This window comes from Zootoca vivipara, chromosome Z2 (assembly GCF_965207765.1).
Source record: "Zootoca vivipara chromosome Z2, rZooViv2.hap1.1, whole genome shotgun sequence".
Taxonomy (NCBI): Eukaryota; Metazoa; Chordata; class Lepidosauria; order Squamata; family Lacertidae; genus Zootoca; species Zootoca vivipara.
Window position 1 is genome coordinate 35,493,149 of NC_142585.1, and position 24,533 is coordinate 35,517,681.

General features: G+C 44.6%; 1 protein-coding gene across 1 annotated transcript; it reads right to left on the reverse strand.

Annotated features, from left to right (window-relative positions):
* Nucleotides 1–5,239: 5,239 nt before the first annotated feature.
* SURF4 (surfeit 4) lies at nt 5,240–23,742 on the reverse strand. Its single transcript, XM_060270127.2, has 6 exons — nt 23,524–23,742; nt 10,323–10,509; nt 9,196–9,272; nt 8,197–8,240; nt 7,475–7,661; nt 5,240–6,002 (listed from the first exon to the last, which is right to left on the reverse strand). The coding sequence occupies exons 1-6, from the start codon at nt 23,569–23,571 to the stop codon at nt 5,736–5,738; spliced, it is 810 nt and encodes a 269-aa protein (XP_060126110.1). The 5' UTR covers nt 23,572–23,742; the 3' UTR covers nt 5,240–5,735.
* Between the last annotated feature and the right edge of the window lie 791 nt (nt 23,743–24,533).

Below are 24,533 nucleotides of genomic sequence, written 5' to 3' on the forward strand. Positions count from 1 at the left end.
CATCCCCAAACTGTGGCCCTCCAGATGTTTTGGCCTACAACTCCCATGATCCCTAGCTAACAGGACCAGTAGTTGGGGAAGATGGGAATTGTAGTCCAAAACATCTGGAGGGCCGAAGTTTGGGGATGCCTGCTCTTGAGAGTCCCATGGACTGCAAGAAGATCAAAGCTATCCATTCTTAAGGAAATCAGCCGAGTGCTCACTGGAAGGACAGATCCTGAAGCTGAGGCTCCAATACTTTGGCCACCTCATGAGAAGAGAAGACTCCCTGGAAAAGACCCTGATGTTGGGAAAGATTGATGGCACAAGGAGAAAGGGACAACAGAGGATGAGATGGCAGGACAGTGTTCTCGAAGCCACCAACATGAGTCTGACCAAACTGCGGGAGGCAGTGGAAGACAGGAGTGCCTGGCGTGCTCTGGCCCATGGGGTCACAAAGAGTCAGACACGGCTAAACGACTAAACAGCAACAATGATGTTTCTGGGGGTGGTGTTGGACTCCAGGGCGGGCAATTTAAAATGTCTATATAAGGGCTTGCACGCATGGCTCGGGGTCCTCCTCCTCCTCCCTCCTGTGTGTGGGGAGTGAGCACCCTGTTGCAACAGTTAATAAAGATCAGGCTTACTAGCTGCTTTGCTTCTCAATATTCCCTGGCTGGTCTCTGTTATTTTCTCCTACCGATAGAGAACCTACAAAAGGACTCTATATGGGCTCTTGGGTACCTCTTAAAGGAAAAGGAGCAGGTTTTTTTCTTATATCAGTACTAACCTATAAGTCCCTATATAGCACAGCATCAAGTTGCTTAAGAAACCACCTTACCCTTTATATACCCGGTAGATCACTGCCATCTCCTGGAAAGTTTCTCCTGCAAACTCCAAATATATGAGAAACCTGCTCCCCAGTAACTTGGAACAGGGCCTTCAGCATGGCTTTCCCTGTTCTGAGAAATAGCAAGTACTCACTGTACTTTTCCAAAGCAGCCTTTTGGTTCCCGCAGGTTTTCCCAGCTGGGTAAATTGGTCTTTACCACCAGTGTCTACATTGTTAGGTTTTTAGACCTGTTTTAAACGTATCTGCTGTTTTTAATCATCTCATGTGTAAATCACCTTTAGACAGTTGTTTAGAAAGCAATTAATAAATCACAGATGGATATGATGATATTAAGGACCATAATTTAAAGCACAAAGCTTCACCCAGGAAGCCTGGGAACTGTGATTTACCCCTCACAAACATATAATCAATCCCCAGCACCCATAACAAACTACAGCTCCCAGCACTTTAGGGCAGTGTTTCTCAACCAGTGTGCCTCCAGATGTTTTGGGACTACAACTCCCATCATCCCTAGCTAGCAAGACCAGTGGTCAGGAATGATGGGAGTTGTAGTCCCAAAACATCTGGAGGCACACTGGTTGAGAAACACTGCTTTAGGGTGAGTGCAAATGCAACTTCGGTCACTTTACAAACCCTTCTCACTAGAACCAGCAGTGTTGTGTGTGGAGGGTGCGTGTCACATTTTACTAGCAACCCCAGCTCTGGAGTCCCCCAAATGGAGTCACAACCTTGTTATAAGAATTTTAAGGCCTCAAATATAGAATATTCTTAAATGCACACATATATAAATATATGAACCATGTGTCTGAAACAGAACGGGAGAACAATCCTGAAGCCATTTTGATTCTCCCACAAATATTCCTCTGCAGTAAGGGAGGCAAATGGGGAAAGCCTTTCCTTTCTCTTTTTGCTTACAAAGCCTGTCTTAAAGGGCATATTTGTGTATGAATAGGGTGAGCCTGTGACCTGGATTCAGGAACTAAGGTATTAGCCATCACAAAAGAATGGCCAGACTGCACTAGTAATGCAATCAGTGGCCATTATCAAGTATCCTGACAGACAGGATTTCTGCTACAAGTAGGTAGCCGTGCTACTGGAAGGATTTCTGCTGTAAACCGCCTCCTTCTGTGATGTATGTATGTTTTAGGGGGGTGGTCTTGGGCGACAGGGTGGGCAATTTCAAGAGTCTACATATAAGGGCTTGTGCACCATTGTTCAGAGTCCTCCTCCTGCATGTGGTGAGCGGGGATCCTGTTGCAACAGTTTATTTCCTTTAATAAAGATCAGGCTTACTAGCCGCTTTGCTTCTTAATGTACTCTGGTTGGCCTCTGTTATTTTCTACCAATGGAGAACCCACTTAAGGACTCTATACGGGCTCTTGGGAACCCCAATAAGAGAAAAGGAGCAGGTTTTTTTCCTTATAACATTGGACATCTTATTGATTTATATGAAAGGCTTTTTTGCTGCTTTGGAGGGAAATTGCTTCACGATCAAGCAAAAGGGAGCATTAAAATGAATCAAAACCTACCACCGCCAAACAGAAATGGGTTAAAAACCAGGCTGCAAACACACCATGCATTTAAGTCACCATACATTTAAGACTCCCCAGATCTTGGGAACTGTTGTTTCCCTCTCACAGAGTTATAATTCCCAGCACCCTTGAACTGGAGTCATGTCCATTTTAAAGATGTTTCACCATCATGAGGTCTAGCAGCTCTTGTTTTGTTTAAAGACAAATTTCTACACATGGAATTGTTTTTTCTCTTCCAGAAACATTCAAAGCTTTGGGAGACATCAGTGGGAAGTAGATGTTTCTTATACCATAAGCACAGATTGAGTGTGGCAAGGAGGCTGGAAAAAGAAGTCTGGGTTTTTGTCTGGAAGGATGTGTACAGTATTTTGCTTTAGGCCTAATTCTGATCTTGGGGGGGGGGTTGGAAGAAACAATGCTATCGTACTTTGATTTATGTAAGCTTGTACGAACCTTCGAAGTTTCTAGTTCACAATGTTTTTCCTGACATGTTTGCCTGCATTTGCTGTTTGTTTTTTAAAGTGCCAAAATTGCTAACAGTTCCCTACCTGGTCACCTGTGGGGGAGGAAACACTGGCCCGTGAGTGCTCCAGTTGGAGAACAGCCTTTACCAAAGGTGTCATGGGCTTTGAAGACACTCGAACTCAGGACACAAGGGAGAAACGTGCGAAGAGGAAGGCACACTTGGCAAACACATGATCACCTCCCACCCGGAAACCTATGTCCCCACTGTGGACGGACAGGTGGATCCAGAATTCGCCTCCACAGTCACTTACAGACTCTTTTATAGAATACAATCTTACTTGGCTGCGAGTGATTGCCAAAGAAGCAGCTACAGGCCTGATTATTAGAGTTTGATATTTGCACGTTATTGCATTTAAAAACAACGGAATTTGATCTTTGGGGATTCTAACCTAATCTGCACCTTCCAGGCTCTAAGACAGGCATCCCCAAACTGCAGCCCTCCAGATGTTTTGGCCCACAACTCCCATGATCCCTAGCTAACAGGACCAGTGGTCAGGGATGATGGGAATTGTAGTCCAAAACATCTGGAGGGCCCAAGTTTGGGGGTGCCTGCTCTAACATATGAATCAGGGCTTACAGCACAATGCTAACTTAGCGGGAAGTCCTAATGAATTCACCGGGCTTATTACCAGGTTAGTGGGAGTTAGAATTTCAGCCTTCGAGGTGTGTGAGAGGAGGAAGGCGCTCTCCCAATCCATCCCTGATCCAGCAGACAGTTTGTTGGACTAGGAATGCATCATCTGAACTAGACATCACTGAATACAGAATGGTCCTTGTTGCAAGATCCCTTTCAATCTTGCTTTGAAGATTGTTGCTGGCTTACAGTACTCCCTTCACTCAGAAATTGCCCTTTTCTTGTTAATCTCAAGGTATCTGGGGCAGGCTCCAGGGTTGTGGGGGATCTGGGCAGTGTCTGTTAATAAAGAATAGGCTGCTCTAGTCTTTATCATGGATGGCGATAGTCTGCGGTCCTCCAGTTGCTGCCGCACTCCAACACCAACCCTGCATGGCCAATTTGTAGTCTTAATGACCAGAGCCAGGCCCACAAGTTCCTCATCAGTTAGATCTCTACAGATTTCCTCCTGGTTTCAGCCATGGATACTTGTACAACCAAGATTTCCCACCCCCAAATGGATTCCAGTTGGTCACCGAGAACAGGATGCTGGACTAGATGGGCCATTGGCCTGAACAAGGAGGCTTGTCATATGTGGGAGAGCTTTGCTGTTCCTCTTCTGAAGAAGTGAAGGTGAAAGCAGGAAGACTCTGCAGATTTAAACCAGGAGGTTCCCTTACTTTTCATTTTGTATCTTCCACAACCAGCCAAAATAATGGTGGTGCATTAGAGAGTTTCCTCTGGAACACATGTCCATTAACTCCCCCTTGGACAGATGGGCAAATGCTAAGCTTCTGCCTTTTAAAAAAAGCTTGACCTCTTTTATTATTATTATTATTATTATTATTATTATTATTATTATTATTATTATTCCAGGTGCAAATTCTGGGGTATTGCAAAATATATTTATTGGTGGGTGTATGGAAGAAATCTACTGGGAAAGATGAAAAATTTGACAAGGACCTTTCTTCAAAGGATTTTGAGGTTTTAGCACAGAGAAGCTAGCTGGATCTTCATTCGCACTGCCATAGCCCTTCACAGAAAAACCCTAAACATAGACGGTTCGTCTCACCCACAAAGGAGGCTGTGGGTAGATGAGGGCTACATAAAATGGAAGCTTTTCACCAAACCTATAAATAATTTGGTGGAAATCAGTTCCACAAAATAAGGCAAGAACATCTAGATTCCAATTTGTTGCCATTTGCTGTGAGAGAACCTTCACAGACAGAAGCATTTTACCTCTGGATACTAGATACCAACAGCTATCTGCCCTGTTTGTGACGTAATATAGTCATAGGGAACCTACTGTTCTCCATATCTTAATAGACACCTAACTCACATCTCCCCCTGCCAAGCATGGACAGTGGTCAGTGAATTTTGGCACTGCTCCAAAATTTATAATGTATGCAAATTTCCAGCAAAGTAACAAGGTGAAGATGGATTTGAGAAATCTGAATTGCCATGGGACTTTGTTCTGATTGACCCGCCTGAAAGAATTTTTCATGAAACCCAAACACCTGCCCCCCCCCACTTCTTTTTGCTACAACATAGCAGTGGATAAGCTTTTTGCTAGGAGGGACCCAGCTGCTGCACATATTTCCTCCTGCCTCTGTTTCAAGGGATGGTCCTCTCTCTAGCTGTTTTAATACTGTGGTGGGCTGGCTTGTTTCAAAGCAGAAAAATCCCTTTCCCATAGTACAAAAGGTGTGCTAGATCTATCGTTCAGATGGTCAGGGCTCAATCTGGGAGGCGACTTCTTTAATTACAACAAGAATGCAAAAAAGAAGAAGTGGGGAACACCTTGACACCAAAAGTATACAAACAGGGATATCGGATCACAGTAGTTTTTGTTTTGTTTTTTTAAAAAAATGTGTCTTAAAAAACCATTAAGGAAACTAAAAGGCGGCAAATACAGTGCCCACATGGTGCTTGGAAAGCCAGCTTCTATAGGTTTCAATTTTTGGAGATTACAAAAGAAAGCAGAACAGTGTTTCGAGGCAAAAAACAAACAAACAAAAACATTCCTTGATGAAGAATGCTCTAGTTATCAGATTATCAGTGCGGTCATGAATTCGAAAAATAATAATAATAATAGAGGTGTGCCTTTTAAGAAGGGATTGTTGGGCACATACATAAGATGCTGGCAGTTTGGTTTTATTCCCCCACGGAACCCATGTTGAAAAAGTCAGTCCCCAGACTCCGAGATGATGCGTTTTCCCTGCCCCTCCTATTTCTACCATTCTTTTTTCTTCTCATCCATAGAGACGCCACCAGGCCCAAGGGCCACCACCAGCAGGAGGCCTCCAATGACGGACATGGTCTGGAAGAAGTCGTACTTGAGGAAGTCGTGCATGGGTTTGTAGACTGGGATGGTCCAGAAGGCATTGAAGTAGATGTTGATGGCAAAGAGCCAGATGACCAAGGTCAAGGCGGCCAGTTTTGTCTTGAAGCCAACAGCCACAAGGATGATCAAGGCTGTGCCCACGATGTTCTGGAGGATCTAGGGGAGGGAGGTGAGACAGAGAAAAGTAGGAGTCATCAGAGGCTGGTGTAAGGGAGAAGAGGGCATCTTACCCCACCTAATTCAGCCTCCCCTCAGCCAGGCCCCACCTGCTGGCCTTAGGATTTGCCACCATTCTAGGGGGAGGCAGCCCTGGCTGTCAGCCCCCTCCTCCTCCTTAGCCCCCCTGGTCTTTGACAACAGGCATTTTCAGTAGTGGAATGCTCACACACACCCAAGAAGCAGACCTGGCCCTATCACTGTCATGTTTATCCAGGCTTATGGTTTTTAACTGGGAGAGTAGTTAAATCTATATCTGGCCTTTCTTGTGCTTATCCTTTACACGCAGTGTAAGGACACATTCTTTGTAAATACATTATTTTAGTTACAGGTAGGTAGCCGTGTTGGTCTGACGTAGTAAAAAAAAAAAATTAAAAAAAATCCTTCCAGTAGCACCTTAGAGACCAACTAAGTTTGTCATAGGTATGAGCTTTCATGTGCCATCAAATGCCAACAGTGCCCTTCAGCTCTCTATATTGGACAAACAGGCCAAACCCTACGCCAAAGGATAAATGGACATAAATCTGACATCAGGAATGACAAGACAGAGAAACCAGTAGGAGAACACTTCAATCTCCCAGGACATTCTATACAAGATCTCAAAGTAGCTGTTTTATTACAGAAAAATTTCAGAAACAGACTGGAAAGAGAAGTTATTGAATTGCAACTCATTACCAAGCTTAAAACCATGGAGAGACCAGGTCTGAATAAGGACACTGGATTCTTATCTCATTATACATGATAAAGCTTTCTTTAGCATCTCACTCCTTGCTTTTTCCTGCAAGACCAATTGCAGTCGTTAACAGTTGTTAACTGTCATCAACAGGTTTACCACTCCTATCAGCCTATCACCCACTCCCACCACCCTTCTGAGTAATACCCCCCACCCCCACCCTCTGACTATTCATAAGGTTCTGGTGACTTCTGTTTCAGTGTATCTGAAGAAGTGTGCATGCACACGAAAGCTCATACCTATGACAAACTTAGTTGGTCTCTAAGGTGCTACTGGAAGGAATTTTTTTATTTTTGTTTTGACTATGTCAGACCAACATGGCTACCTACCTGTAACTGTTTCAAAATATGATATTGATGTCTTTGCTATTTTATTTTTTACTGTATGACTTGCTTTGAGGCAGCTGAGTGCAAAAAATATGGCCAATGCATACAATAAAGAACAATAGCATCTCATTAGGAAGGAGGGTGAGGAGAAAGCTATAATCTGTTGACTCTGCCTGCCCATCACTTGCCCATCGACATTGGCCTCCCTGCTTTCCACCCTACCAGGATCAATAGGCTACCTACCAGTGCTGGGAATAGGAGGAGCTGGAGGAGGAGGAAGAGGCAAGTCCCATACAAAAAATACCTCTCCTCCTAAATGAAAACAAAATATTTGTAATGTTTGGGCCACTTACCGAAAAGAAGCTAGCGTCAAAATGCAGCAGCGTCATAAACATGAGGACTAGCAGCACTCGTCCACCCAGCTGCATGTACTGCTTAGGGGAACTTTCCCGCATGGTGGGGACTCCAGCGAACATGCTCTTCCCCTCTGACCGTGATTCAGCCAGCAGCAGCAGCAGACCGCCCCCCAGAGCAAGGTTCCTGTAGATGGCGAAATATAGTTACCGGTAGTCCAAAACACACACACCTGAATACCTACGCCAGGCGTGACAAGATTCACAAAGGGCTTGCGCACCAACAAAAATTAAAGTGACACAGTGGTGTTCAAATATGCTGTTACAAGTCTTAAGATGCTTAAAGGTTATATGCTGGTTGCCTCTGGAGTTTTTGAGTGACAAGTCCCAAGAGTGAAAGTGGCTTACATTTTGACACCTGAGATGTATATATCTTTTGGGATCCACCTTATTTCTTTGATTGTAAGTTGCAAACAGTTTTTAACCTTGCGATTTGATTGTTGTTGCCAAACTGAGGCCTTAAGAGTGAAAGGTAGGTAACGGATGATAGCGATAATGATAAAACGTTAAGAAACATTCAAAAGCAACCTTGACAAGCAAAATGCACAAGGGACACTATAATCATTTTCTTCAATGCTGGCTGGTTAGAAGTGAACGATAAATGAAACTAAGAATAAATAAGCAAGAACTAGTAAAACGAGATAAAAGAGAATGAGACATACCTCATCAAAAACTTCAGATCCCATAAAATGCTGTACGCAATTGTCTAGGAGGAAACAACCAGACACGATTGAACCCTTTGCTTAAAACCACCTTTTCCTTTTGATCTTGAGGTTGCAGCAGCTAAATACTCCAAAAAGAAGCTTGGCATCTATCTGCTGATGCTCACTTTCATCATTTCTTCTACCTTCCCTCTCCCACACTCTTTTTCTGCCCCCTATTTAGCACAGAAACTCCTTGGGACATTCACTTATGCTTTCTCTGCAAAGATCTATGCACATTAATGTCACTGTGTAAATAAGATGGGTTCTTTGGACAAGCAAGGGGTATGAGAGTGAAAATGGAGTAGCGCTTTTTTGCTAAAGAAAAACAAATGCTTTTACAGCCTTACTGCTAATATATTTTGCAAACGTGTGCACGACTTAGAAGAAGGGGGTACCCATTTTTAATTTATTTTACTTCCCTGCTCCCAAGAACTATGCAGCAGCTATCTCATAAGATAAGAACATAAGATGAGTCTGTTGGATCATGTCAACAGCTCCTTTAGTTCAGCATCTTGTTCTCACAGTGGCCCCCCAGATGCCACACGAGCAGGACCCAAGCACAAGAGCATTCTCTCCACAGGAACTGCAGTGTTGCTTTGGGCTGTGAGGCAGAGCATAGCCATCATAACTCAGGGCTCAAGGTGAGTGTGCAGATTCCGCCTGAAGTACTGAACATTACACTGCTGGAAACGGGGCTGTTTTTGAATTTCTGTCCCCCCCCCCCCATTGTGTTTTTCTTTAGAAAACAAGAGGTGTTGTTGTTTTTCCACTTCTACATAACTCAGAGCTAATGTGACCACGCCTCTTGTTTTGACTTCGAGCCCGTCAGCACTCAGACACCCTAGTTTGCTACAGGAGGGGCAATGGAACCCCCAGCTTCAGAGCCAGGAGGAGCAAGTGTGAATAGGCACGGTTTTTCAGTGTTGTGCAATTAAGAGTTGGGATTGATTTCCTTACCTGTAGTGCTATAATGCCAAATAATCCAAAGCAGGCATACTGAACAAAGTTCCTACTCAGCACTAGGATGCAGCCACCTAGGAAAGGAGGCGGAAGAGAAGAAATAGCCAAGTCAACAGCATTAGTGAATCATGTTCCCCTTGCTAAGGTTCTGTTGACCCTCATATCTTTTAAATCCTTGACTCGCCTGCAAAGCTTTCTGCTGGCTTGTCTCTTGAACCATAGCAACATCAATCTCTTTAAAGGCATCCTTGTTTTTAAGCACTAGTCCGGCAGCCACCAGATCACCTGCCTGTCAACCATGTGACATGGCCGTAACATCAGCTGACCCGTTTTCCTTCCCCACTAAAAGCAAACTCAGGGGGCGGAGTGCTGACAGACATGGGAGCCAAAAGAGAGACAAAAACAAAGCGCATAGGCAAAGGTCCAGGGCTTGGCATGCACTGATGATCAGCCGTCATATACAGTCAGGTGCAGCAGGGCTGTTGGGCATGGGCTGGCTGAAATCAGGTCCACGGTGATTCCCCACTGCTCTTCTACAGTATATTAAGCCAAGAGTATATTAAGCAATTGTCACTGCAATTTACAACTGATGAAATACTCCAAAGCTCACTTACATAAGCTATTGGGCATCAAGCCATGATGTACTGCTGCAGGATTGGATTGGCCAGAAGGGTCTCCTTAAGTCTTGCTGATCAGCTGATCTGTGGGGCTTCAATGCACAATGCAGAGCTCTTTGCTGCCAGTCCCTTACCAAGAGCCCCAAGTGGTGCTTTGAAGCCCCGCGGATCAGATGATTCATGGGGCTTCAAAGCACCTCACCACTAGGCATAATTGTCAAATTTGGGGAGGGGTGATAAGGATTTTGCCTGCTGGATGTATCCGCTTCCCCACCCCTGGTTTTAAGAGGAGTAAGGGCGGCTTCAAAACCTGTCATCTGGCATAAAGGGGTGGGGTGGGGAAGGGATCTGAGAATGCTCTTAAGGGTTGTGATCTTGTAGAGGACACACCACTATTATAGACTGGGCAGCTGTAGTCCAAGCAGAGGATTTATGGGTCCCTTGGTCCAGAAAACAGAATCTCCATTTAACAACAAGCGTACAGGATCTCAATATTGTGCCACTTACTTAGCTGTCCAAAAAGATTAATGAAGACAAAGATGGAGGCCAGGAAGTACCCACAGTTCCATGTGGCATCAATGTAGTCCCTCTGCTCGCTCCACTGGAACCACATGCGGATGCCATCTTCAAGGAACGTGCTGATCAAGCAGAGGCGGGCCACGTGCGGGAGGTACTGTTTTGTCACTCGCAAGAACTGCCAGGGGAAAGAAACACAGGTGAGAAGAATGGGCAGGAAGCAGGGGCCACCTGGCTTCCTAGCAGGATAGGGATAGCTTGCCTCTCAAAGTGCAGTTGTGTTCTCCCTCTGCTGTCAGAGGTAGCATGCCTCAATACCTGTTGCTGGGAATCGCGAGTGGGAAAGATTCAGGTTCTGCTTTCAGGCTTCCCTTAATGGGCCTCTGGTTGGCCACTGTAAGAACAACATGTTGGACTTAATGGGCTTTGACCTTATCCAGCAAAGCTTTTCCTAATGTCCTTAAGGGCAACTCCAAAGTGTTTAGCTTGGGGAATGCCTTCTCATCACTTAAATGTAAACAAACCAAATCTGTATCTTGGGTGGTAAGGTTGACCCACCAGGATACTCTAGACAGAGCAAGTTCCCTCTGAGGCAACTGCAAACTGAGTGGGATGCAGGAGCCATGACCCCGTTACTTAAAGGGTAGAAATGGGGCACATGCCAAAACACATCTAGCTTGAAAATGTTCCCAATTGTGTGACTGTACAGAGACCAAAGCTAATCAAAGTTGGAGGGGAGGGGGGACTTCCAATGAACCAGCCTTTGAAAACTTGGGTGCTCTCCAGATTTTTTGGGACTACAACTTCTATCATCCCCAACTATCAGCAATGCTGCTTGCGGCTGATGGGAGTTGTAGTCCAAAACACACACACACACACACACAAAAACCAACCAGGTTAGGGAAGGCCGCAGTAGGCAGTCTAATCCCAGAGCTATAGCAATAGATCACATTAAAGGATTTGCTAATCCACCACCTTGTTTCTCATAAAGTGCATATATAAAATTTACCGGTATATCCAACCCTCCTTCCAAGGAGCTCAAGATGGCATACGCAATCTCATAACAACTCTGCGAGATAGCTGAGGCTGAGAGGCAGTGAATGGCCCACAGCTCACACAGTGAGCTTCATGGCCAAGTGGGGATCAGAACCCATCTCCCAGGTCCTCATCCAGCACTCTTAACCATTATACCGCACTGGTTCTCAACTGTCAGCCCTAGATGCTCCAAGGATGCCTCATTTACTCCAGTACTGATGATTTATGAGACAAAAGGCTCAGCAATAAGTCTATTTAGCCAGAGCCTTTTAACAGACATAATTCTGCATGATTTCATTTTTAAAGCTATTTTAAGCTAGTGGCCCTCTCCAGTGTACAGTACTCCATCATTTTAATTTACACACAGTGCAAAGTACTTCCTTTTGCTCATCCTGGATCTACTGATCAGCAAGCCCTAGGCTCTGTGGTTTAACCCACAGCGCCACCCACGTCCCATAGTGTTCTTTAGCTGTCCTTTTATTCATGTAACCAGGGTGCCAGAAACCCTATAAAGTCATTCTTTATTTATTAGTCCATTTTTATCCTATGTTCCTCCAAGGAGCTTGAGGTCTTTGCCCAACTTTTTTTTCTAATCCTCACAACAACCCTGCTAGGTAGGTTAGGCTGGCTAACTCAAAATCACCCACATCTGAACCTGGATTGCTTTGGTATAAAACTGCTGACTGGTACATCAGTGCTTCCTCAGGGGGGAAACTGGAAGTCACAGAATGCAACTGCTTTTAGGCAGCGTCTGGAAAGCCCCATTCACCACCTCCCTTTTGTTTCTTGCAATACAGCAGGTGGTTTTAAACAACAGCAGAGGCTTGAATAAAGCAGGGAGGGAGGAACACAAAATACCTGAGTGGTTCTGAAAGGATGGAAGGGTTGGGTGAGGTGTTAAGGGAGCAGGTGGAAATGCTGGCAGGTAGGTAGTTTTGACCAGCAACACAAAAAGGGGCAGCACTCTAGTAACATTATATATCTTCCTCTGTGTTATTTTAGAGCAGGCATCCCCAAACTGCGGCCCTCCAGATGTTTTGGCCTACAACTCCCATGATCCCTACCTAAGAGGACCAGTGGTCAGGGATGATGGGAATTGTAGTCCAAAACATCTGGAGGGCCGAAGTTTGGGGATGCCTGTTTTAGAGGTTGAGAGCTTGCATCTTATCTAACTGACAAAAGTCTAATACTGTACGTTCTTTCGTTACCTTTTTTGGATTTGTTTTTTCTTGTTATGGTTTTGTGCATTAACTTGTTTCTCTTTATATTGGACAAAGCAATTTAAAAAATGGTTACAAAAAAGAGGTTTTCCAGCTTCCCCCCCCCCCCAAAAAAACACCCCACCCTTCCTGGCACATAGGAAAAAAGCAAGTCAGAAAAAAAGCTTCAGCCTAGCATTTTCCCCAACAGGCTAGCTTTTTGGATTCAGGCACCGATACAAGTACATGCACACACACACACACACACACACTCACACATTTTGAAGTGATAAATACCAGGAAAGGCTTGCCACACTCATTTCTGATGACTGGGTAAATGCACCCTTCACAGGAAGTAAGCAGATGAAAATAAGTCTTCATGCTGTTTGTTGAGCATGGTTACGGGACAACCAACCAGCAAGTTGGGGAAGATGAAAACTACAGTGTGAATAATGCCAGGCAAGTAACTTCTGGGAGCTCATGAACAGGACTCGTAAACAGGGGTGTTTGCAAGGATTGGTGGAGGAGACTGAAGAGAGTGAGCTTGTTTCTTTCGGATTAAATCTGGTAGTTTGTCTTGTGCTGTTTGGAGATTTGATTGTTTGCAGGCCTGGTCCTCACCTACAAGAGGAACTGTCTGAAAAGTGGAAGTACTTTACTTGAAAACTTGGGAGGAAGTGATCATGTCCTCTCCCTCTTAGGGTTCATGATACAGAGGCAAGGGAAATGTGAGCGTAGTTCGGACAGGCACCCTGGACTTTAAGAATGCCAATTTCAAAAAGCTTAAAGTACTACTGGGTGAGATCCCATGGTCAGAAACCTCTGAAGAAAAGCCCAAGGTGGATGGGAGTTTCTTAAGGGCAAAATACTGAAGGACCACAAATGCAGACAGTTCCAACAAGAAAGTGGGAGGTATTTAAACAAACCAGCGCGGCTGCATAAGGAGCTTACAGATGAACTGAGATTTAAGATGGACATGTTTCTTCGGCTGTGTTTGAAGCAAGAGGAACAACAAGCAAGTGGTAGGTCCTCTGTGTAGAGAAGACAGAAAAATGCTATTGGGTGACAGAGAGAAGGTGGAACTGCTCAAAATCTTCTTTGCCTCTGTCTTTGCACAAAAGGAAAGCAATGATAACAGATTAAATGATGTAAGGAGGGAGCTGGAGAGCAAGATAGGAAGAGATGATAAGGGAATACCTAGCTACTTTAGTTGATTTAAAACCTCCAGGGCCTGATGAGCTGCACCCAAGGGTACTAAAGGAGCTTGCGGTGTAATCTCAGAACCTCTGCCTATAATCTCTTGGAAAGCATGTGAGGTCCCAGCAGACTGGAGGCGGACAAATATTGTCCCTGTCTTCCAAAAAGGGGAGAAAATAAGATCCAGGTAACTGGTGAACTTGACATTGATACCAGGAAAGGTCCTAGAACAAATCACTCAGCAGTTGATCTGCGAGCACTTAGAAAAGGATGTTATGAATACAATGGTACTTCACAAGACGAATGCCCCGCAAGACGAATTTTTCACAAGACGAATGCGTCTTGCGATCTGATGGTGACTCGCAAGACGGATTTGTTTTGCGAATCGCAGTTTCCCATAGGAATGCATTGAAATTTAATTAATGTGTTCCTATGGGCAAAAAAAAAGAAATTTCAATGCATTCCTATGGGAAACCGCGATTCTCAAGACGAATTTTTCGCAAAACGAATTGACTCGCGGAACGAATTAAATTCGTCTTGCGAGGCACCACTGCACTAAGACCCAGCACAGGTTTCTCAAAAACAAGTCATGCAGACTAATCTCATTTCTTTTTCTGATGGGGTAAAAAAAAAAACTTGGTGGATCAGGGGAACTAACTCATTTCCAGCCCCAGGAACAGCATGGGAAGAGTTCATTTGACACACCTAAACACTGCAGCCAACACACTAATGTGTCACATCACACAATTTGGAAAGCTGTGCATTAATGGTTCCTTGTCATCCAGGAAAAAAGTTACAAGTGGGGTGCCGCAGGGTCCTGTTCAACGTTGCTTGGATGAAAAATTGATGGGATGCTCATAAAGTTCGCAGGTGATACCAAATTGGGAGGGGTAGCTAATGCCAAAGAGGACAGAATTGGGATTCAAAATTACCTTAACAGATTGGAAAACTGGGCCCAAGCTAATAAAATGAATTTGAATAGGGAGAATTGCAAGATTCTACACTTGGGCATGAATAACCAGCAGCACAAATATAAGACCCCTGGCTTACCAACAGTACGTGTGAAAAAGATCTATGGGTCTTAGTAGACCACAAGCTTAACATGAGTCAACAGTGTGATGCAGCAGCAAAAAAGGCTAATACTATTCTAGGCTGTATCAACAGAAGTATTGTGTCCAGATCAAGAGAAGTAATAGTACCACACTATTGTACCTGGAATACTGTGTCCAATTCTGGGAGCCACAATTTAGGAAGGATATTGACAAGCAGGAATGTGTGCAGAGGAGAGCAACCAAAATGATTAAGGATCTAGAAACCAAGCCTTATGAGGAATGGTTGAAGGAACTAGATATGTTTAGCCTGGGGAAAAGGAGACCGAGACATGGAAGGTGAAGCAAGCTTGTTTTCTTCTGCTCTGAAGGGTAGGACTCGAACCAATGGCTTCATGTTTCAAGAAAGGAGATTTGAACATGTTACAAGAAAGGAGATTTGACAGTAAGAACAGTTCAATAGTGGAACAGAATCCTTCAAGCAGTTGTCAACTCTCCTTCATTGGATGCTTTTAAGCAGAGTTTGGATGGCCATCTGCCATGGATGCTTTAGTTGAGTTTCCTGCATTACAGGGGGTTGGATTAGATGACCCTTGGGAGTCCCTTCCATCTCTACGATGCTATGATTCTGTGATCACCAGATGTCCCCAACTCCTGATGTCCACCATGCAACAAGGCAGGAATTTATGCAGCTCTCCAGGTTAAAATGCAAGTGTTGAGATCGCTTATACACACAGAGAGAGCAAGATGCAAAAGCAGTAAGTAAAAATTCAGGCATGCTCACAGACCATACGTGACTAACACAGAGAATTGTACTTTTGGGTGAAACTAACCGAGGAAATCTGGAAGAAGAAACAAGGAGAAAAGCATGGCACATATTTACTCAAGTTGAATAGCCTTGTTCATAGTTTCACAATCCCTCCCTGATAAGAATTTTACACGAAATCTGGCACCTTTCATGAAGAAATTATTTGTTAACTCATGTTACTATGTGGATACATATTTTCCCTTGGTTGTTTTTTTTTTGAACCCTTGCACTTGTGGTGGCCCAGTGACTAGATGCAAATAAACAAAATTTGAAACTGGGACAGAAGTTTGGCAAACTATCCTGGAACCCTAAACATCTTAAATTCAATATTTACAACCACAACATGGTCCTAGCCCTCTGGAGGAAGACACAGTGAGACATGCAATTACAGTGGTACCTCCGTTTGCGACCACAATTGGTTCCGGGGAGCCGGTCGCTCCCCGAGTTCGTCGCTCCCTGCGGCACGCTTCTGCGCGTGCGTGAAGCACCGATAGAGCACTTCTGCGCATCTGAGCACCTCGGAACCTGGATGTAAACACTTCCGGGTCCGCAATGGTCGGAAACCGAAGAGGTCGCTCCCCGAGGCGGTCGAAAACCAAGGTACCACTGTACTGATTCAGGTCACACTTGTTAATGTCGATCATTTACATCAGGGATTGAGAAATCTCTGACCCTCTGGACATTGTTGGACTACAGCCCCCATTATCCTGGCTAGGGCTGATGAGAGCTGTAGTCCAACAGCATACGGAGGACCGCACTTTCCTTGATTTACATAGTACAGTCATACCTCGGTTTAAGTACGCTTCGGTTTGAGTAATTTCAGTTTCAGTACACCACGTACCGTCTAGAACGGATTAATCCATTTTCCATTACTTTCAATGGGAAAGCTCGCTTCAGGTTAAGTATGCCTCAGGTTAAGTACAGACTTCCGGAACCAATTGTGTACTTAAACCGAGGTACCACTGTAGTTGCTTTTGACTTTCTTGTTTCCCAGTTGCTTAAAACCTGTAGATCCTCCCCCTGCCTCACGCTCACATAGTTGCAACTGGTTAAATGTCAGAAAATGGTATAAAGATTATCTGATCTAAGGAAATAACCCAAATAGAAGAGTTATAGAGCTTCCTACAGGCGTGTGAAGCGGATGATTTTGTTTTGGAAAACCCTGAGAGGAGGCAGATTATCCTGCACTGTACATAATAAAAAGCAGTATGTTTTTCTCCTGTAGTTTCTATGCTAATGGAACTACCGAGCTTCTGAACAGAGTACCTAGAGTAAGAATATAAAGATGTTGCACAGGAGACCAGCAGCTTATTCTCTCTCAAGCCAAACCATTAGTGGGAAGGACTTTTATGCAGACAGCTTAGTTATATGAATAGCCTGCCAAGCCTTGTAATGGAAAAGAGGGTAAAATAAACAATAATTAGAGAGCACCTGGCTGCATTCAATTCAGATCTTCTACTGGGTCTAGTTCTCTTCAGGGCTGAGCTCTGGAGAGGAGGCTTGCTGGGGAAGAGAAAGGGCAATTGCTAGTAGCAAAGGTCACCATCTTATAAGGAGTGAGACTGTTCATCTCTCTAGTGCAGTACTGTCTACACTGACTGGCAGCAGCTCTCCAGGGTTTCAGGCAGGGGTCTCTCCTAGCTCTATATGGAAATGCCAGGGGTTGAACTTCGAACCTTCTGCATGAAAAGCAGGTGCTGTATTACTGAGCTACAGCTATCTGTCTAGCAATCATCTAGCTATCTACATTGCCTCAAGGCAATGTACACGGTGCAGTAAACACAGCTAAAAACAGTTTTAAGCACCTCATAAAATAGCAACAGATAAATTTTAAAAGAATATGAAGTAGACACCCATTGCAGAACCTATGCATTAAGCTGGGAAGCCTATCAGAACAACAAGAAGTTTCCACTGTTTCCAGAAAAGTGCAGAGAGCGGGCACCTGTTGTTGCCTTGATGGGAATGCTGTTCCACACATCCATACTGAAAGATCTGCTGTGAATTACTATGAAGTAGGCTTCTGAGGTCTTTGGAACTTGACTAAGCTCTCCTGTAGACTGCAGGGACCTGCTGTGTATATGTGGGATAATGTGGTCTCTCAAGTTTTGCTGGCAACCACAAATGGCTAGCAACCATGGCCAGCAAAAATTAGACAATCCCATATCACAATCCTACCGGTGCAATCGTTAACAACATGTTTCCCCTTCTGGGTGTTTCAGCTGTGCTGGCATCACACTAATTAGAGCAGAAATGCCAGCCAATAAAAAAAATGATAGCTTGCAGAGTTGAATTTTCCATTCCTCCCCTTCCTTATCTAAAGAAGCTTCAATTAAATCCCAGATTAGATGTTTTCAGGAGTTGCTTGTTACACAAATGCCAACTGTGCAAGTATCTCTCTCCACATACAGACATATAACTTGCGGTACATTGCTGCACTCCCCCAAAGTTGAATGGTTCTGCTTTGTAGTTGCACAGGTGGTAATTGGCCTGTCTGTTGGGGCAAGTGACATGAAGAGGAAATTATCTTGAGAAGTTGGCAGAGAAATCAATTTAGCTGCAAAAACCTCAACAGCTGCTTTGCAATTAAATTGCCAAGTACTTGCAAAACACCTGAGGCTGCCTTTTGCAACCATGGCAGAAGTGCATCAGTGCTCCTAGAGGTTATGGTTTACATATATTTAAAGGGGGAATACCCACCTTGCAATTTCAAGAGGATCCATGCACGCCAGGCATCCCCAAACTTCGGCCCTCCAGATGTTTTGGACTACAATTCCCATCTTCCCCGACCACTGGTCCTGTTAGCTAGGGATCATGGGAGTTGTAGGCCAAAACATCTGGAGGGCCGCAGTTTGGGGATGCCTGATGCACGCCCTCACACACACCAGATAATTTTGCCAGTTTTGCACTCTTTGGCTTGATCAACTGAAGGCAGGAACAGATTTACATTTTACTAAACAATTCAAAAAATACTGCCTTCGTGCTTTAAAAAAAATCCTCAAATTGAAGAAAACTAAAAGCATCTTTCTTTTGAAATGAAAGCCAACAATTTAGGAAAGGAGTCTGGAAGATTCCTAAAGGGACCCATTGGGGGAGGTGAACCCCTTGTGGTTATGGACCCATGTGGCAATGAGAATTCCACTGGCAGAAATGCAAACTCTGTTGCCTACGTCAGTCTGTCTCAGGTGTGAGGAACTTTTGGTCCTCCCGATATGGCTGAACTACAACTCCCATCATTCCTGGCCATGCTTGTTAGGGCTCATGGGAGTGGTAGTCCAGCAACATCTGGATAGCTAAGGTTTCCACACACCTGCTCTTGTCTTCTCACCCAAAAGCAGCCCTGCCATACCTCAATTTGTCCCCATGAGATGGGAAGAGCAGACTGTTGAAGACCAAGTAAGAAGCCTCATTCATATTTGAACTAAGACAGACACATCCTTATTTCACACCTCTGCCGACACACCATTTGAAAAATGGATCAACAGAGTATGTGGCTACGAAGATGTGAGTATTTTTTTAAAAATCAGTGCAAAAAAAAAAGTTATTTTTAGTGGAAGGCATTTTGGGAAGGGCAAGAAATATCTTCTCCTGGACAACTGGGCTTTCAGAATGTTGTGTTTAAGAAACCTCATTTCGCAACTAGTGTAAACAAACTCATAGAAATAAACATGCAAATATACATATAAATGCACAGTTTCCTTTTTTAAAAGGACAGAAGCATCTGAGAATGTAGTCTTGTAAAAGTGGGCAGATCCAAAACATCTGTTGTCGCCCTGCATTTTACTTCTTCTATCCAGCTGATGGGCCTGCCAGCAGCATGGAAGAGACACAACTCAGGGTAGAGCATCTGCTTTCCATGCAGAAGGTCCAAGGTTCAATCCCAGGCATCCCCAGGTAAGGCTGGGAGAGCCCTGTCTGAAACCCTGAGAATCCTTTGCTAGTTAGTGTAGATCAGTGTTTCCCAACCTTGTGCCTCCAGCTGTTTTCGGACTACAATTCCCATCATTCCTGACCACTGGTCTTGCTAGCTAGGGATGATGGGAGTTGTAGTCCCAAAACATCTGGAGGCACAAGGTTGGGAAACACTTGTGTAGATAATACTAAACTAGATGGCATAAAGGCAGCTTCCTATGGTCCTAGATGATGCTTTAAAAAATATTGTTTCACCTAGCAACCTCTGCTCCTAGGACGATATTAAGTTGAGGTTTTTATTGGCAAAGGGCATGGCTAAGAGGTAGTGCATCTGCTTTGCAAGCACAATGTAAGCACAATGGTTCACTTCCCTGCATCCCCAGGCAGGGGTAGGAATGTCTCCTGCCTGAAACCCTGGAGAGCTGCTGCCAGCCAGTGAAGGAAATTCTGAGCTAGATAGAAGAATGGTTTCTAGGCAAGAATGTTTACTGTTTTTTTAAAATACTAACGTGCACAGCAATTTGCAGAGTAACAGTATACAAAAAGATTATTGGCACCTGGAGCATAATCAAGGTGGAGAGGCAAGGAGTTGAGACAAAGAATAAATGTGAGCAGGTGGGGAGTTGTCAGGGGTGAGGACGGGTGCAGAATTGTTGAGCAAAGCTAGGAGGATGCAACTCATGTGAAGGGAATTTATCATGAATCAAAGCTTAGGGATAGAACAAAACTGGGCTGTAGAAGGCTTAAACAGGGATGTAGCCATTGTGGTGCCCTCTAGATGTTGCTGGATTCCAAATCCCATCAACCCCAGCCAGTTCAGTCGGAAGTCAGAGATGATGTGAGTTGTAGTCTAGCAGCAACTGAAGGACACTGCAATTGTCTGGGCTAGCTAAAGGGGAATGAAGCTGTGTGGGGATTGGGGGGGGGGGCTGAGGAAAATGGGATCATTATTACCGCTAACTCAGCATTTTTATATGCTTGCCTAAAGACACAAGATCATAAGCAAAGCTTGCTGAATCAGGTCAATGGCCTATCTAGTCCAGCATCGTGTTCTCGCAGCAGCTAACTACGGCCTGATAGAAATTGGAAAGGAGGCTCCGAGCACAAGAGCACTCTTCCTTCCAGAGGTTTACAGCAACTTGTATTTAGAAGCATTAACGCCTCCAACCACAGAGGTTGCAGTGCACAGGGTTGGACTAGGTGACCCTCGGGGTCCCTCACAACCCCATGATTCTATTATTCTGACATCTTTGTACCCAGAAGGTCACAGACACAATCCCAGGTATCTCCAGGTAGGGTTGGGGTATTCCCTGCCTGAAACCCTGGAGAGCTGCTGCCAGTCAGTATAGACTATTCTGAGCTAGATGAAGAAGGTCTGACTCAGGATAAAGCAGCTTCCTGTGTTCCTATGGCACAATCTCAGCCACTATGCTATGTCTAGTTATTTGTCCCAGTTTTTCTCCAAGGAGTTCACAGTTGTGTACACTGTTCTCCCCCTCTCCATTTTATCCTCACAACAACCCTGGGAGGTAGGTTAGATTGAGAGTAAGTGACAAGCCCAAGGTCACCCAGTGCACTTTATAGCTGAGTGAGGATCGGAACCCTTGTCTCCTGGGTATGGCAGTCTAACTACTGCACCACAACAGCATCCCATAATTTGTCTGTTGGGGTAATGTAGAAGTTCAGTTAAGCTGCTAAGCTCCAGGGCCCTCGATTATCAAACTATAAAAACTCTTACAGCAGAAGTGACAGAAGTCACTGCTACCATGCTTGCCGTCTCAGGTGGCTTTTTTTTTTTTTAACCCAGGGTAAATTAAGGTCATGCAGTTAAATGTATTTGCTACCAAGGGATATTTTTACCAAGGGATAATATTCTTTTTTCCAAACCAAGGAAAGCAGATAATAACGTAGGGTGTAAACTGCTTTGAGATTTGTTTATTTTCTTAAATATAAAGCAGTATAGAAATGAAAGGAATTATTATAATTATTCATTTCATTTCTATACTGCTTTATATTTAAGAGGGAGGAAATACCCTGGAGTACCACATGATGTATGTACCTTTTTTGTAAAGGCAACACCCCCACCCCAACCATCATTTGCTGGTTCACTTAAGAGGCACCAGACACATGAAACAGCTTAAGCTGTTGCCTGTCTCACACATGTTTTCCATCACAGTGCCAGACTGTGGTTAGATAAACCTGTACCAAGACAGGGACAGTTGACACTGGCTTATGAGATAATACCGGATTGTCTTGTCCAAAAGGTAGGAAGCACAGAAGTGTATTTTACCTTCCACACACCTGAACAACAGAATCTGTCACCAGCTGCCTTTACCGGTAATTGTTCTTCCCCTAACACCAAAAGAATTAAAACAACTTTCAACACCTCCTGGCCATTTTCTTCTTAAAAAGGGAAACCCGAGCGGCAGTTTTCTACCTTCTCATAAGCTAAAAGGAAATATACACAAGGGCAGTAAGGAACCAGATGTCACATGAGCTGAGGAAACGAAAGGAAGCTTGAATTCCATTCATTCAGGAACACAGGGGATAGGGAGGAAAGTTTTTAGCCTCTCCGCTTTTGATCCAGAGAAAGGTGAAGATTTGGCTCTTCTGGCTGATAAACAACCCCCAGGAAAAGATTGGTTTGTGATAGCACTCTATTTAATCTGGAGTGCCAAACAGAGATACTGATGCCTCCAGTAAAAAAAATCAGTAAAAAAGAAAAAAAGACTTGGGGTTTTTGTAAACTTGAATACTACTCAAATATAATAGGTAAAGGTAGATATAAAACACAGACAAATGATCAGCATATTACCAATACACCGATCAATTTCCTCATGCTTTGTCCAGCATTTTGATAGGATCATGGTCTCTGAGAAAAACCACTTTTCTGACTTTACATTACTTTGGAAATCTCCATATCCCCAAATGTGGAAAGTGTTTTAAATGATTTCATTAAAGTACCGGGGGGGGTAGTTCTTTGTGCCCCACTCCAAAGGTAGGGTACATTAAATGACTCATACATACAGTACACATTCTACAGAGGAACAGGGAGAGATTATACTGGTGGTGACTAGACACCATAGCACTCCCAGATTGCAGAAGCTCTTGGGTAGAGAAACTTCTCATTATTTTCACATTTTCTTTCCCTTTCTCCCCACCCCACCCTCAAATTTATAGACCACGTTAAATAAGCACCCTACTTCACCATTTTCTGGAAATCGCCAAATCTCTTACCTCCCTCAAGGATAGGATAGGTATAGCAAAGGAACGCACAAGACACACCTTCATTTCGCTAACGTGCAATGCAACCCCATAACGTTAAAGCGAATCCCTCTAATCTCAGAGGCAAATTATTGCCAGTGGGGAGGAAAATCTATGATGTCTGAAACTGGTCTTCTGTCCCATAATAATCCTGAGTTACGATCTCTTTGAGGGGAGTGGTGGATTTCACACTAGTCATCTGCTTGATTAGCAGGATCGATAGGGCTGGCTATTCACAGATGACCTGAGCCCCAATTATCGCAAGACGCAAAAATTTAGGAGGTTGAGGAGGCGAGTGTTAAAACCCTGGCCCTCTTGACATTGCTTTGGTTTCTCATTCTGCGAGCACTCCTTTAAGCAATCTTCTCCCGTCATTTTAGATTAGATCAGTGAAAGATGGGGCCGCGCCCCTCAAATTTGTGCGGGTGCAAAGCACTCGGGATCTGGGAAGGCTGATCTCCCGATTCCCTCTGAGGTGGATCCTATGATGTTGGGAACGAGATCGCATCCTCAACGACCAACCCCCCTCCCCCCAGCACACACAAAAAGCCACAAAATATCAACACCCCCCACTCCGCAAATCTTCCTCTCTCCTATATAATACAAAGAAGACGCGTGAAGGAAAGGGACTGGACTCTCCAGAAATATCTGCAAAACCCCATGTGTGCAGGAAGGCCTCCTCTCCTTCAAGAGAAAGTGGGGGGAGGAAAGAGGAATGAATCCACACCCACCTGGTCTGCAAAATCCTCTGCGGTGCTCATCAGATCGTTCTGCCCCATGGCTAAGTGAGTTCTGCGGGAGTGGCGAAGGGAGGAGTGGGTTTCGCTCCAGGATGTGTTGGGTGCTGCTCAGCGCCTGGGAGACCGGACTAGCCGCTCACTCACACACACCCCCGACAACCCCTCCTGTGGTGGCTGCTGGCAGCTTGCTGCTGCTGCTCCTATTGCAACGAGGCTGCACAGGAAGTGGCTGGGCTGTGTTGCACTCGCTTCGAGAAGCACTGCCACGTAGGCCAACTCTTAAAGGAACCGCGCGGGGGACGGGGCGGCGGAGCCTCTGCCAGGCAGAACAGGGAGGAATCTCCCTTAGGCTTGGGGCGGAGAAGCACCACAAGCTGACCCGGGAGGCCTCGCTCGTGGAATCGGAGCCGGTGCACGTGGAGTCGCCCCACAGAAGGCCCCGCCACCCTTCCCGAGGCCAAGGGCGCAATCCCGTGTGCAATGCAAGAGGGCTGGGAATAAAACCCCAGTGAACCCTTAGCCTCTGAGCAAAACCTGCATTTGGTGTATTAGGGTTGCAGTTTTGCAGTCCGTTTCTAAGGCATCTGGCAGGTATTGGGATCTCCATGTGTTCTTAATTATTATTAATTTATTTGTTCACTTGTTATGGCCAAGGTCTCTAAGCACCCTCCATTTAAAAACAACAAACATAGGAAGCTACCTTATACTGAGTCCAACTAGCTCAGTATTGTCTTCACTATCTTGCAGCAGTTCCTGGGGTTTCAGGCAAGGATTCCTTCCCACCCAGGCCATACCTGTAGATGCCACTGGGACTGAACCTGGGACCTCCTGCATGCAAAGCAGATGCTGTACCACTGAACTACACCCTTTCCTCTAAATATAAAGTAAGATTCTAATCTAGTCCTTACGGTTCTGAATTAAAGGCTGAATTAAATAAAAAGCTGTCATTTGCTGAGTCTGGTTCAGTATTGTCTACACTGACTAGCAGCAGCTTCTTCGGG

Excerpts from the sequence above, each read along its gene's own strand:
- SURF4 (XM_060270127.2), bottom strand. The coding sequence starts at position 23,571 with ATGGGGCAGAACGATCTGATGAGCACCGCAGAGGATTTTGCAGACCAG. Across the intron at positions 9,273-10,322 it reads TAATCTTTTTGGACAGCTAA|GTGGCTGCATCCTAGTGCTG; the intron begins GTAAGTGGCACA and ends CTCCTTTCCTAG. Across the intron at positions 6,003-7,474 it reads TTGACGCTAGCTTCTTTTCG|ATCCTCCAGAACATCGTGGG; the intron begins GTAAGTGGCCCA and ends TCCCTCCCCTAG.